Below are 13,170 nucleotides of genomic sequence, written 5' to 3'. Positions count from 1 at the left end.
AAAACCGACACAAAGTTCAAACCTTAGTGGTAGTTACGCTAATTACAATAAAATTTCGCATTACTGAAACCAAAAGCAAATGAAGAGAATGGATTAAAATTGTTTTTAAAATGGGCAACACTAAAGGTATGGCTGCTGTGGATCAGATTTACGCACATGTCTTCTGTCTTAAGGGCTCTGGTTACAACGTCTGCACAGTATTTTCTGTGGGACATGAGAACACATCAGACATATGGAATTACATTCTGAATACAAAGAATATCCTTCTGATATCAAATAATTTAGATTTTTATAAAATTCGCGATATGATATAAATTTGATAAATCTAATGATATTTACTTAAAGTGCATGTAGCTGGGAGAAAAAGCCGACGATCATTGAAAATTTTTATCTTTCGTATTGAAAATTTACGTCTTTTTGGAAAAAAAATGTGTATCTTTAATACAATATGTTAAAGTTTTCAAATGATCGTCTGCTTTACCTCCCATCTACTTACACTTATAAGCATATACATATCATTAGATTTATAATTTTTACTTCCAGGACGGTTAAATATGAAAAATAAGAAAAATATTAATTTTTGATAATTTTCCATAAAATTTGTATTAAATCGTCAATTTCAAAAATCTAAAATTACTTAACATCAGAAGGACATTTCTCGTATTCAGAATACAGTTCAATATGTCTGATGTGCTCTCATGTCCAACAAAACATATTGTGCAAACGTTGCTATCCGAGCCCTTAATATTTTTGGTTTCTTTTTTAGAACATGGGGGGGTCGAAAAAAAATAGACCATATAAAGGGAGTACAAAATAATTCCACCCTTTTTAAGTTGAATCAAACAAATTTATGTCCATACAAATTTTGTCTAGAGTTTTATCATCAAATGCAATAAAGTAATGCACAAACGTACATATTCTTTTATTTCAGGAAGCTTTATTGTAAATTTGGCAAAATTGGAAACAAACTCAAACTTTTTTGCACTGAGTCAAAATGTTCTACACAACCTCCTCTTTTTTATTTGTTTATATCCAATGATAAATATATTCACGCATTGTAGGCACTATAATGAAACATCAATTTTCTTCGTTTGACCTCATTTCTTTGGCTCAAAATTAAAAGGGGAAAATATGATCATTTAAATAGGAAGATTTTCTTTATGCAAATCACACATTATTGCTTTAAGTAAACATGGTAAATGAACCTTAAAAGTCAGTACAGTCTCGCGCATACAGTGTTGCTCCACTCCCGGGATCCACTCACTACGAACAGTCATATTAACCGTCCCATATGTAATGCACGTATGGCAACGGAAGATGATTTCTATACACATATATATGGATAGCAATATATCTGGCCGCCATCCTGCACGTGTATTAAATCACTGATGCCGAGAACAAGAACTAATGATTTTTTTGTTTTTTGCATTTGGCATCATATTCATCATAACTATTCTCTTCATAAAACATGTGTAATGACTAAAATATCGCTAATTTTGGAGATCAAAGATAAATGAATTAACATCATTATCTGCTTCATGAACGTGCCATTAATTTCTTTCATTTGGCAGATAAACACACTGTAACACAGTATACGGAATACGCGTATAGCGGCTGGGCTGGTGGGGTTTTCCGGCCTAATATAAATAATTATGACTCACGCCCATACCATGACAAAACGTGTATTATGCCACGTATCAGTCTGAGGACAAAGTTCAAAGTGAAACTGGTGATCTGTATCATTTATTGACATCGGTTTTTGTATAGAGTAGCAAAACCGACACAAAGTTCAAACCTTAGTGGTAGTTACGCTAATTACAATAAAATTTCGCATTACTGAAACCAAAAGCAAATGAAGAGAATGGATTAAAATTGTTTTTAAAATGGGCAACACTAAAGGTATGGCTGCTGTGGATCAGATTTACGCACATGTCTTCTGTCTTAAGGGCTCTGGTTACAACGTCTGCACAGTATTTTCTGTGGGACATGAGAACACATCAGACATATGGAATTACATTCTGAATACAAAGAATATCCTTCTGATATCAAATAATTTAGATTTTTATAAAATTCGCGATATGATATAAATTTGATAAATCTAATGATATTTACTTAAAGTGCATGTAGCTGGGAGAAAAAGCCGACGATCATTGAAAATTTTTATCTTTCGTATTGAAAATTTACGTCTTTTTGGAAAAAATGTGTATCTTTAATACAATATGTTAAAGTTTTCAAATGATCGTCTGCTTTACCTCCCATCTACTTACACTTATAAGCATATACATATCATTAGATTTATAATTTTTACTTCCAGGACGGTTAAATATGAAAATAAGAAAAATATTAATTTTTGATAATTTTCCATAAAATTTGTATTAAATCGTCAATTTCAAAAATCTAAAATTACTTAACATCAGAAGGACATTTCTCGTATTCAGAATACAGTTCAATATGTCTGATGTGCTCTCATGTCCAACAAAACATATTGTGCAAACGTTGCTATCCGAGCCCTTAATATTTTTGGTTTCTTTTTTTTAAAAAATGGGGGGAAAAAAAAAAAAAAAAATAGACCATATAAAGGGAGTACAAAATAATTCCACCCTTTTTAAGTTGAATCAAACAAATTTATGTCCATACAAATTTTGTCTAGAGTTTTATCATCAAATGCAATAAAGTAATGCACAAACGTACATATTCTTTTATTTCAGGAAGCTTTATTGTAAATTTGGCAAAATTGGAAACAAACTCAAACTTTTTTGCACTGAGTCAAAATGTTCTACACAACCTCCTCTTTTTTATTTGTTTATATCCAATGACCACCCCCCCCACCTCTTGTTAACGATATGCCTCTACTTCCCGACGCAGGTACGCACATACCCGCCACTCTAAGGTGTGAGTGCCTCCCGGAAGGCGTCAAGGTTTTATATATTCCTTGGTGGAACTGAAACCCTATGGAAGTTTCAAAATGCAATAAAATAATGGATATTGCTGCAATTCCCATAAATAAAACAGCACAAAATGTTCGAATATCACGTATTCCCTTGAAACACACTGGTATTATGACGTTGATCAACAGATGCATAAGAGAGTGTGTATTTACCGACGACTCATCAAACTTGCTACAGGCTAAATAAGAGTCACAAAGTCGTCCAATTCTTCTGGTTGAACACCCTCAGGTAGTAAGCGTCTTGTGAAACTGTAAATATAGGTAAATAATTACGTTTATACAAATATGTTATTTAGATAAGATCAGGATAAAACAAGTTACAACATATATTAATTAAATATCTTGACATCTGAATATTGTAGCGATAAAACTGATTATTATATTTGTTTCCTACCGGATTTTGATTATATTAATAGGTAAACACTCTATAAACAATGATAAATATAAAGTACAAAAATCCGAGTGGTGAGCTAAAAGATTATTTGTATAAATTTTAAATAAATCCAATAGGGAAACTAAAGAATACTTAATAGAATAGAAAAAAGTGTGAAATAAAAAATGGGACTCATTTTTTAATAAAACTATACTTTTATTCAATTTATTTCATGTTACACTTTCTCCTGTCTTGATTAAAGAAATAATTCTTACATTAACAGATGCAGGCATTTCCGACGACTCAGTCTTATCAGCTTCAAAAGGACACCCTGTCTAGACGTATTCCACGTAGATGCAACGTCTTAAGATTCCTTGCTTGCCGCATTCCCTTCAGGAATATTGTCACACAATCCTCAAGAATCAAATCATAGGAAAAAGAGTGCAGTAAGAGCCAATTAAGGTCAGTGCATGATGATATCAATCGACCACCGTGTTTCACTAACTCACCAGGATATTCACTGCCGTCGACACGCAGTTTCTGTAGACATGTGAGTTTGCTATCAATTGAGTGCAACAACTCATTGTGCTTACTCTTACTTAGAGTAGTCACACTGATTTCCAGGAGTGTCAAATGCCGAGGTAGTGTAACCATAAGATGTGAAGCTAATGCATCACTCATCTCATTACCACAAATATGCAATCCTGTTAGTTGTGATGGTAAATTCTGCACCAATAATTTCAAATCATATGATGATGCATGCATGTTGTACAAAATCAACTTCTTCAATGCTTTACATTGGTTTAGTTTGTTAGCAAGGACTGGGAAAGTTTTTCCTGCCTCAGCTTTATTTTCTGAGATATCAAGTACGCGCAGTAGTGGCATCTTGTGAAGGGATGACACAAGTTTTTTGTGATTTGTTGCTGTGTGGAGGCAGTTGATCTTGCATACATCACCAGCAGTGATTGCATATTACCTTCTTCTATTGATACTAGTAAATCATCGAAATTACTACCAAGTTTGAAATAGTTTACATTTAGTTTTTTTAATCTGATATTCTTGAAGCTGTGTATAAGATGTACAATGTTTCTTTCAGATGCAGACGGTAATCCCTCATATGCCTGGATGCATGGGATGTATGCAGCTAGCTCTGTAGCAGAATGCCCAAGAATCCACTTCTCGTGCAAGTCTGGGTTGGACGCAACAAATGAATCCCGTATTTGTTGTATTTTGTTATGAGAAAGATATTTCATTCTACGCAAAGTATTGTCGAACATGTTCATAGATGGACCATAGCCAACAGTTTGATCACTGACGTCCGCAACGGGCCGTAAAGTTATATCAGAGATAGCCTTAGAATCACAGTAATTCATGAAATATGCGAGTGCGATTGCAGTTTTCGATGAAATCCCATGAAATAAGACCTTGCCATTGACGAATAAACCCCTGTGAATTGAAACGAACTCAGCCTTGGCATCAGCTTCAAAGTTGCATTCTAGACACAACTCGATATACTTTTGAATACATCGCAAATCGTCGAAGGGTAGTTCTTCATCATTATATTTCTGAGCTGGAATTTTTGACTTGAAAATTTTCAACAGTTTATGCACAATCATTTTGGCAGCAATTTTTGATCTAGACGCAAATATCAGGACAGGACTTATGCTTAAGGCATCTTTGAGAGTTTTTACACTTTGTAGATAGGATGCTAGCTTACTGAGATTATTTTGAAGATAATAGCCAGCAAAAAACTCCTGTCCTGATTTGTGGAAGAAATGTAATGTATGTTCACCCCTCCTGCATAAGATTCCCATGCCGCGTGCTTGGTCTAGGTATTTCTGACCGCACGATTTCTTGACTTCTTCTTCTGTAAATACGATCTTTGTTATTGTCGGTGTCAATCCATCGACAGCCAATTCTCCCAGATTGAAATATGTGATTTTCTGCAACATAATTATTTACAAAACGGTAATTTAAGAAGGTATCATTTTATGATGAAACAATATGTGGCATTTATGTCGTGTTTTAAAATGTGGCAATTAAAGTAATGAAAGTTGTCTTGTGACCCATGTATGAGTAGTATACTAGTCTTTAGAGCCTACTTAATATTCATGAGGTCACGAGGTCAAAGGTCAACCTAGGTCAAAGGTCAACTTGGGTTACTTCCGGGTCACGAGGTCAAAGGTCAACCCTGGTCAAAGATCAACAGGAAGTGGTCAAAGGTCAACCGGAAATACCGCCATGTTGAAAAGGTCAACCGGAAGTGCCGCCATTTTGAAAGGTCAACCGCAAGTGGTCAAAGGTCAACCGGAAGTACCGCCATTTTGAAAAAGTCAACCGGAAGTTCCGCCATTTTGAAAAATATCAAAATCAAAATTTCGAAAAAAAATTTTGAAAAAAATTGTGAAAAAAATTTTGGAAAAAAATTTTGAAAAAAATTTCAAAAAAAAATTTTAAAAAAATTTTTAAAAAAAAAAAAAATTTCCAAAAAAAAATTTTGAAAAAAAAAAAAAAAATTTAAAAAAAAAAAATTTTAAAAAAAAAAATTCAAAAAAAAAAAACTTTGAAAAAAAAAAAAATCAAAATAAAAAAAACACAGAAGAATATGAATGAGCGAATGTATATAAAATACAGCCATTTTGAACCGAGAGAGTTGATTTTTTACCAGCGTTCATATTTAGGTACGGAAGCATATTAGTGCCAAAAAAAAAAAAAAAAAAATAGAAATATTATTGCGAATATTCGCAATAATTATTGCGAATATTCGCAATGTTATTGCGAATATTCGCAATAACATTGCGAATATTCGCAATAAATTGCGAATATTCGCAATGTTATTGCGAATATTCGCAATAACATTGCGAATATTCGCAATAATTATTGCGAATATTCGCACATAATTATTGCGAATATTCGCAATAATTATTGAGTATAAAACTATCGACAGTATATAGCTGGTGCAAAGTGTGAACATACCACTATCTAGAGTAGATAGTGTGTGAGTAAAAACCTTTCTAAAGTAGATAGCAAAGTATGAATAAAACTATCAACAGTAGATATCAGGTTATAAGTATGACAGTAGGCCTATATATAGCAGATATCAGTGTGTGGGAATAAAAGTATCTTCAGTAGATAGTAGGTGTGATTATAAAACTATCTAGAGTAGATAGCAAAGTGTGAGTATAAAAGTATATTCAGAAGATAGCAGGGTATGAGTGTAAAACGAGCTAAAGTAGATGGCAGGGTGTGCGTATAAAAGAATCTTAAGTAGATGACAAGGTGTCCGTGTAAATATATATACAGTAGACAGCAAAGCATGAGTATAAAAATATGTAGAGTAGATAGCAGGGTGTGAGTACAAAACGTTCTAAAGTAGATTTCAAAGGGTGAATAAAACTCCCAACAAGTAAAAATCGGGGTGTGAGTATTTATAGTAGATATTAGAGTTTGAGAATAAAAGTATCTTCAGTAGTAGGCTGTGAGTATAAAAGTATCTTCAGTAGATTAGAGGGCGTAATTATAAAACTATCTAGAGTAGATAGCAAAGTTTGCGAATATTCGCAATAATTATTGCGAATATTCGCAATAACATTGCGAATATTCGCAATAACATTGCGAATATTCGCAATAATTATTGCGAATATTCGCAATAATATTGCGAATATTCGCAATAATTATTGCGAATATTCGCAATAATTATTGCGAATATTCGCAATAATCACACCACCAGTTTGATTATGTAGGCCTACTTATTAATGCAATCGGTGTTTCATGCTTCGGCGTCACGGTTCTATAACTTTATAGATAGTTTGATACTCACACTTTATTACCTACTGAAGATAGTTTTATACTTGCATGTTGCAATCTACTGAAGATACTTTTATTCTCAAACCCTGATATCTACTCTAGATATGTCATCTACATCAGATTCTTTAATACGCATACCCTGTCATCTATACTTTAGCTCGTTTTACACTCATACCCTGCTATCTACTGAAGATACATTTATACTCAAACTTTGCTATCTACTCTAGATAGTTTTATAATTACGCCCTCTAATCTACTGAAGATAATTTTATACTCACAGCCTACTACTGAAGATACTTTTATTCTCAAACTCTAATATCTACTATAAATACTCACACCCCGATTTTTACTTGTTGGGAGTTTTATTCACCCTTTGAAATCTACTTTAGAACGTTTTGTACTCACACCCTGCTATCTACTCTACATATTTTTATACTCATGATTTGCTGTCTACTGTAGATATATTTACACGGACACCTTGTCATCTACTTAAGATTCTTTTATACGCACACCCTGCCATCTACTTTAGCTCGTTTTACACTCATACCCTGCTATCTTCTGAATATACTTTTATACTCACACTTTGCTATCTACTCTAGATAGTTTTATAATCACACCTACTATCTACTGAAGATACTTTTATTCCCACACACTGATATCTGCTATATATAGGCCTACCGTCATACTCATAACCTGATATCTACTGTTGATAGTTTTATTCACACTTTGCTATCTACTTTAGAAAGGTTTTTACTCACACACTATCTACTCTAGATAGTCTTATGTTCACACTTTGCACCAGCTATCTACTGTCGATAGTTTTATACTCAATTATTATTGCGAATATTCGCAATAATTATTGCGAATATTCGCAATAATTATTGCGAATATTCGCAATAACATTGCGAATATTCGCAATAACATTGCGAATATTCGCAATAATTATTGCGTATATTCGCAATAATTATTGCGAATATTCGCAATGTTATTGCGAATATTGGCAATGGTATTGCGAATATTCGCAATAATTATTGCGAATATTCGCAATAATTATTGCGAATATTCGCAATAATTGTGCGAATATTCGCAATAATTATTGCGAATATTCGCAATAATCACACCACCAGTTTGATTATGTAGGCCTACTTATTAATGCAATCGGTGTTTCATGCTTCGGCGTCACGGTTCTATAACTTTATAGATAGTTTGATACTCACACTTTATTACCTACTGAAGATAGTTTTATACTTGCATGTTGCAATCTACTGAAGATACTTTTATTCTCAAACCCTGATATCTACTCTAGATATGTCATCTACATCAGATTCTTTAATACGCATACCCTGTCATCTATACTTTAGCTCGTTTTACACTCATACCCTGCTATCTACTGAAGATACATTTATACTCAAACTTTGCTATCTACTCTAGATAGTTTTATAATTACGCCCTCTAATCTACTGAAGATAATTTTATACTCACAGCCTACTACTGAAGATACTTTTATTCTCAAACTCTAATATCTACTATAAATACTCACACCCCGATTTTTACTTGTTGGGAGTTTTATTCACCCTTTGAAATCTACTTTAGAACGTTTTGTACTCACACCCTGCTATCTACTCTACATATTTTTATACTCATGATTTGCTGTCTACTGTAGATATATTTACACGGACACCTTGTCATCTACTTAATTGGGATTCCAGGTAAAAACCACATGTGCCTGCTCACGGTCAAAATTTTTTTATTGCATGAGGCGAAGGGGCTTTGGTAGTAGGTTACAAAAAGTCACATCAAAAATTCATCCGGAGCTTGTTGCCATAGCAACGGTAGATTTTATGATTTTAGCGGTTTTTGCTTATTTTGGGGTGAAAATAAGAGAAAATATACACTTTTCTGAATTGCTCTTGACTTAAAATTTGAGGTCAAATTAAAAAAGCAACCTTATCACCATAAAGTACCATCTTTGCACTTTTCAGAGGTGTAAAAATATTTCAATAACATTTCCCCATGTGCAATTTTAGGGATGGGCAACATAGACATTTTTGCACTTTTGAAAAAATGACATTTTTACCCTATCTTTGAAGTCAAAAAACTAATTTTGCTTGAGCACCCAGAATTATTTTCTCTTTGGTGGTACTTGAGCAGACATTGCCCCTTCCAAATCTGGTAAAAAAACTCTGGGGCTATTTGTCCTGTAAAGCCAGTGTTGCCAGCAAGTTTACCAATTTTCAAAAAAATGCATTTTTCGAAATAATGCATTTTCTACATATTTTCTCATATAACTTTTTATACGACCAACTTAATTGAAATATTGACCCTTTGCGTACAAGATTTGACACACAACTGCTTCCGGAAGCAACACTTAGAGGATGCAGAAGAGTGTTCTGCAAAAACCGGTATTGCCAGAAAATCCGACTTTTTAAATCTATAGATATTTCCAATAACCGCATTTACTACAGGCTCTAGGGAGGAGTTCGTGTACATGACTCTTTTACATGAGCATTTTCATGTTATATAAAGTATGCAAAGACCTTCAAAAATTTTGAGTAAGAAAATCAGATCAAGTGCAATCAAAAATGGCGTCCAAAATGGCCGCCAAATAGGGATTTTCCATCAAAACACACTATAGCAACATACAAATGATCTAATGATGAAAAAATATTGATACAATATGTTTCTAATCAACGGAAATACATAATATGCCCATTTTGTTTCATTCGGATTTTTAGAATTCAAAATGGCGTCCAAAATGGCCGCCGGAATAGCCTATTTCCATTGAAATACACTACAGCAACATGAAGTTGATATAATAATAAAGTATTCTCAGTGGAATTAATTTTTATAACCAAAGGAAATAAATATGCACACAATTTGTTTCATTGGTATCTCTCAAATTCAGTGTTGCCAGAAGTTTCCCAATTTTTAAACTGCATTTTTCAAAATAATGCATTTTCTACATATTTACTCATATAACTTTTTACACGACCAACTTAATTGGAATATTTACCCTTTGCATACAAGATTTGACACCGACGGCAACTGCATCCGGAAGCAACACTTAAAGGCTGCAGAAGAGTCGTATTCTGCAAAAACCGGTATTGCCAGAAAAGCTGACTTTTTAAATCTATATTGCCAATAAGTGCCTTTTACATAATTAAATTTATTTAATTATTTTAACTGTTACCGTTATTTTATCTAGCTTTATCTGTACATATGCTAGCACGATCTCATACAGGTTTTGAAACTTGGGCTTGGTGTTGCCAGATAGTATGAAAAACTGCTGTCACCCAAAGACCCCTGAATTTTCCTTTCAATTTGTCACCCAAATACCCTTATATATCCATTTGAACAGCTAGCAACCAGTCACATATCACTGATTTTGTTACTTCTTTTGAAATAACAAAGCCATCAAAACCATTTGAAGCCATTTAGAACTAGTTTTTTACATTTAATTTGACTTTTTCTTTTGTCTTTTCAGTTCGGTGAAAAGTATGGAGAGTGCAGAGGTGTAGCCTAGTCAACCTCCGTAGCATAGCCGTATAGTCTAGTCAAAGTTCCTATATAGCCTTTTCCTAGTTAACTTTATAGCTATAATAGCCTAGTTAACTTTTTCAACATAGCTGTAGCCTATTAAACTTTTGTAACGTAACTGTAGCCGACTCCACTTTCCTAACATATTACTACTAGTAGTACTTACAATCGTTTTGCAAGGATGGATTATGTATTACTAATAAAGCCATGACCATGCATGTTACCAAGAAGCTGGTTGATGAAGACACATTTATCACGGTGACTAATCAATGTCAAGAAGTATACCATGAAATCCATTCTAGAAATAATATCAAAACGGAATCCTAAGACTCAAGACCAAAAAGCATCTCAGTAGAACAACATAGGTGTTACAAAACCCAGTTATCCGACATCCGCCTAGAACAGTTTAATTGTCTCTAGACATTGCTAGAATGGATTTTAGGCTATTATTTCTGATACATTGATTAGTCATATGATAAAATAAACGTGTCTCAATCAACTAGCATTGGCCTCTTGGTAACATGTCATTATGTATTTCACCGACTTTGGCATTCCTTTACCATTGCTGGTACTTGTAACATTGCTGGTGCTTAGTGTTATCACCAGTTACCCAAAAAAATACCCTGTATTTGGACATAGACCCTATAAACTCATATCTAGGGTATATGGTGTGGACCGCGCATACGAAAGTAGAGTTCTGAAAGACTCCTGATTTTGATAATTTCAGCTGTAAAAGACCCTAAATTGGTCATTCCTTACATTATCTAGGTTATTCCAGACGATTTTCAACCAGAAAGTTAAGAAAGACCCTTGATTCTAACCGTTTGCAGGTCCGAAAGGCCCCCGTTTGAAGTCAAATGATATACCATTTTTAAGTTTATGATGTTTATTTTTTAAACACGAAATAAAACAAAATTGACCGGGGGAGGAATTTACGGCTCATTCGCCGTGGACGGTCACTATTAGCCAGAATCCATCCTTGCAAACAGATTTTAGGTACTAGCACTCAGAAGTTGGGAAAATTGACTCTGCTACATACCAGCTACGTTACGAAAGTTGAATAGGCTACAGCTATGTTGAGAAAAGTTAACTGGGCTATAGCTATAATAGGAACGTTGACTAGACTACAACTACTAAAGTTCACTATGCTACAGCTTTGTACTCTCCAAATAAGTAATCAGGGCATCACACTGCTTATTCCATTTGGCTCACGAATCGGAAATATGAAAAATTTGTATTTAATTATTACTGGAAATATCCTCATTTGGCGGCCATTTTGGATTCCATCTTGAATTGCAGAGATTCAAATGAAACAAATTGTGTGCATATTTATTTCTTTTAGTTATAAAAATTAACTCCATTGAAAATACTTTATTATTATATCAATTTCATGTTGCTCTAGTGTATTTCAATGGAAATATGCTATTCTGGCGGCCATTTTGGACGCCATTTTGAATTTTAAAATCTGAAACAAAATGGGCACATATTTATTTCCGTTGATTAGAAACATCAATTGCATCGATATTTTTTCATCATTAGATCATTTGCATGTTGCTATAGTGTGTTTTAATGGAAACTCCTATTTGGCGGCCATTTTGGACGCCATCTTTAATTGCACTTGATCTGATCTTCTTACCCAAACTTTTTTTGAAGGTCTTTGCATATATAACATGAAAATGCAAGGTAAATTTCTGAAAAAGTCATGTACACAAACTCCCCCCTAGAGCCTGTAGTATGCGCTTATTGGAAATATAGATTTAAAAAGTCAGATTTTCTGGCAATACCGGTTTTTGCAGAACACGACTCTTCTGCAGCCTTTCAGTGTTGCTTCCGGAAGCAGTTGTGTGTCAAATCTTGTACGCAAAGGGTCAATATTTCAATTAAGTTGGTCGTATAAAAAGTTATATGAGTAAATATGTAGAAAATGCATTATTTCGAAAAATGCATTTTTTTGAAAATTGGCAAACTTTCTGGCAACACTGGCTTTACAGGACAAATAGCCCCAGAGTTTTTTCACCAGATTTGAAAGGGGCAATGTCTGCTCAAGTACCAGCAAAGAGAAACTAATTCTGAGTGCTCAAGCAAAATTAGATTTTTGACTTCAAAGATAGGGTAAAAATGTCATTTTTTCAAAAGTACTAAATTGTCAATGTTGCCCATCCCTAAAATTGCACATGGGGAAATATTATTGAAATATTTTTTGCACCTGGGAAAAGTGCAAAGATGGTACTTTATGGTGATAAGGTTGCTTTTTTGATGTGACCTCAAATTTTAAGTCAAGAGCAATTCAGAAAAGTGTATATTTTCTCTTATTTTCACCCCAAAATAAGCAAAAACCACTAAAATCATAAAATCTGCCGTTGCTATGGCAACAAGCTCCGGAGGAATTTTTGATGTGACTTTTTGTAACTTACTACCAAAGCCCTTTCGCCTCATGCAATAAAAAATTTTTTGACCGTGAGCAGACACATGTGGTTTTTACCTGGAATCCCAATTAAGATTCTTT

The 13,170-nt window shown here is 33.8% G+C and overlaps 1 protein-coding gene across 5 annotated transcripts in view; it reads right to left on the bottom strand.

The window, feature by feature from the left end:
* Positions 1-13,170, bottom strand: part of LOC140169830 (uncharacterized) — a 40,144-nt gene that overhangs the window by 4,916 nt on the left and 22,058 nt on the right. For 2 of the 5 annotated variants that reach the window (XM_072193133.1, XM_072193131.1), the window contains 2 exons: positions 3,596-5,263; positions 2,820-3,196 (listed from right to left, as the gene is read on the bottom strand). Coding sequence is in view for 2 of the 5 variants with exons in the window: in XM_072193131.1 (XP_072049232.1) it covers positions 4,124-5,263 (1,140 nt within the window). In the remaining 3 variants the exon portion in view is untranslated. Of the gene's footprint in view, positions 1-2,819; positions 3,197-3,595; positions 5,264-13,170 lie in introns of those variants that run through there. The other 3 variants (XM_072193134.1, XM_072193132.1, XM_072193135.1) reach the window with 3 other exon arrangements.

The sequence above is a fragment of the Amphiura filiformis genome, chromosome 14, assembly GCF_039555335.1.
Source record: "Amphiura filiformis chromosome 14, Afil_fr2py, whole genome shotgun sequence".
NCBI classification, from domain to species: domain Eukaryota; kingdom Metazoa; phylum Echinodermata; class Ophiuroidea; order Amphilepidida; family Amphiuridae; genus Amphiura; species Amphiura filiformis.
The sequence above is the reverse complement of the archived record's forward strand: the minus strand, read 5'-3'. Positions and strand labels throughout refer to the sequence as shown.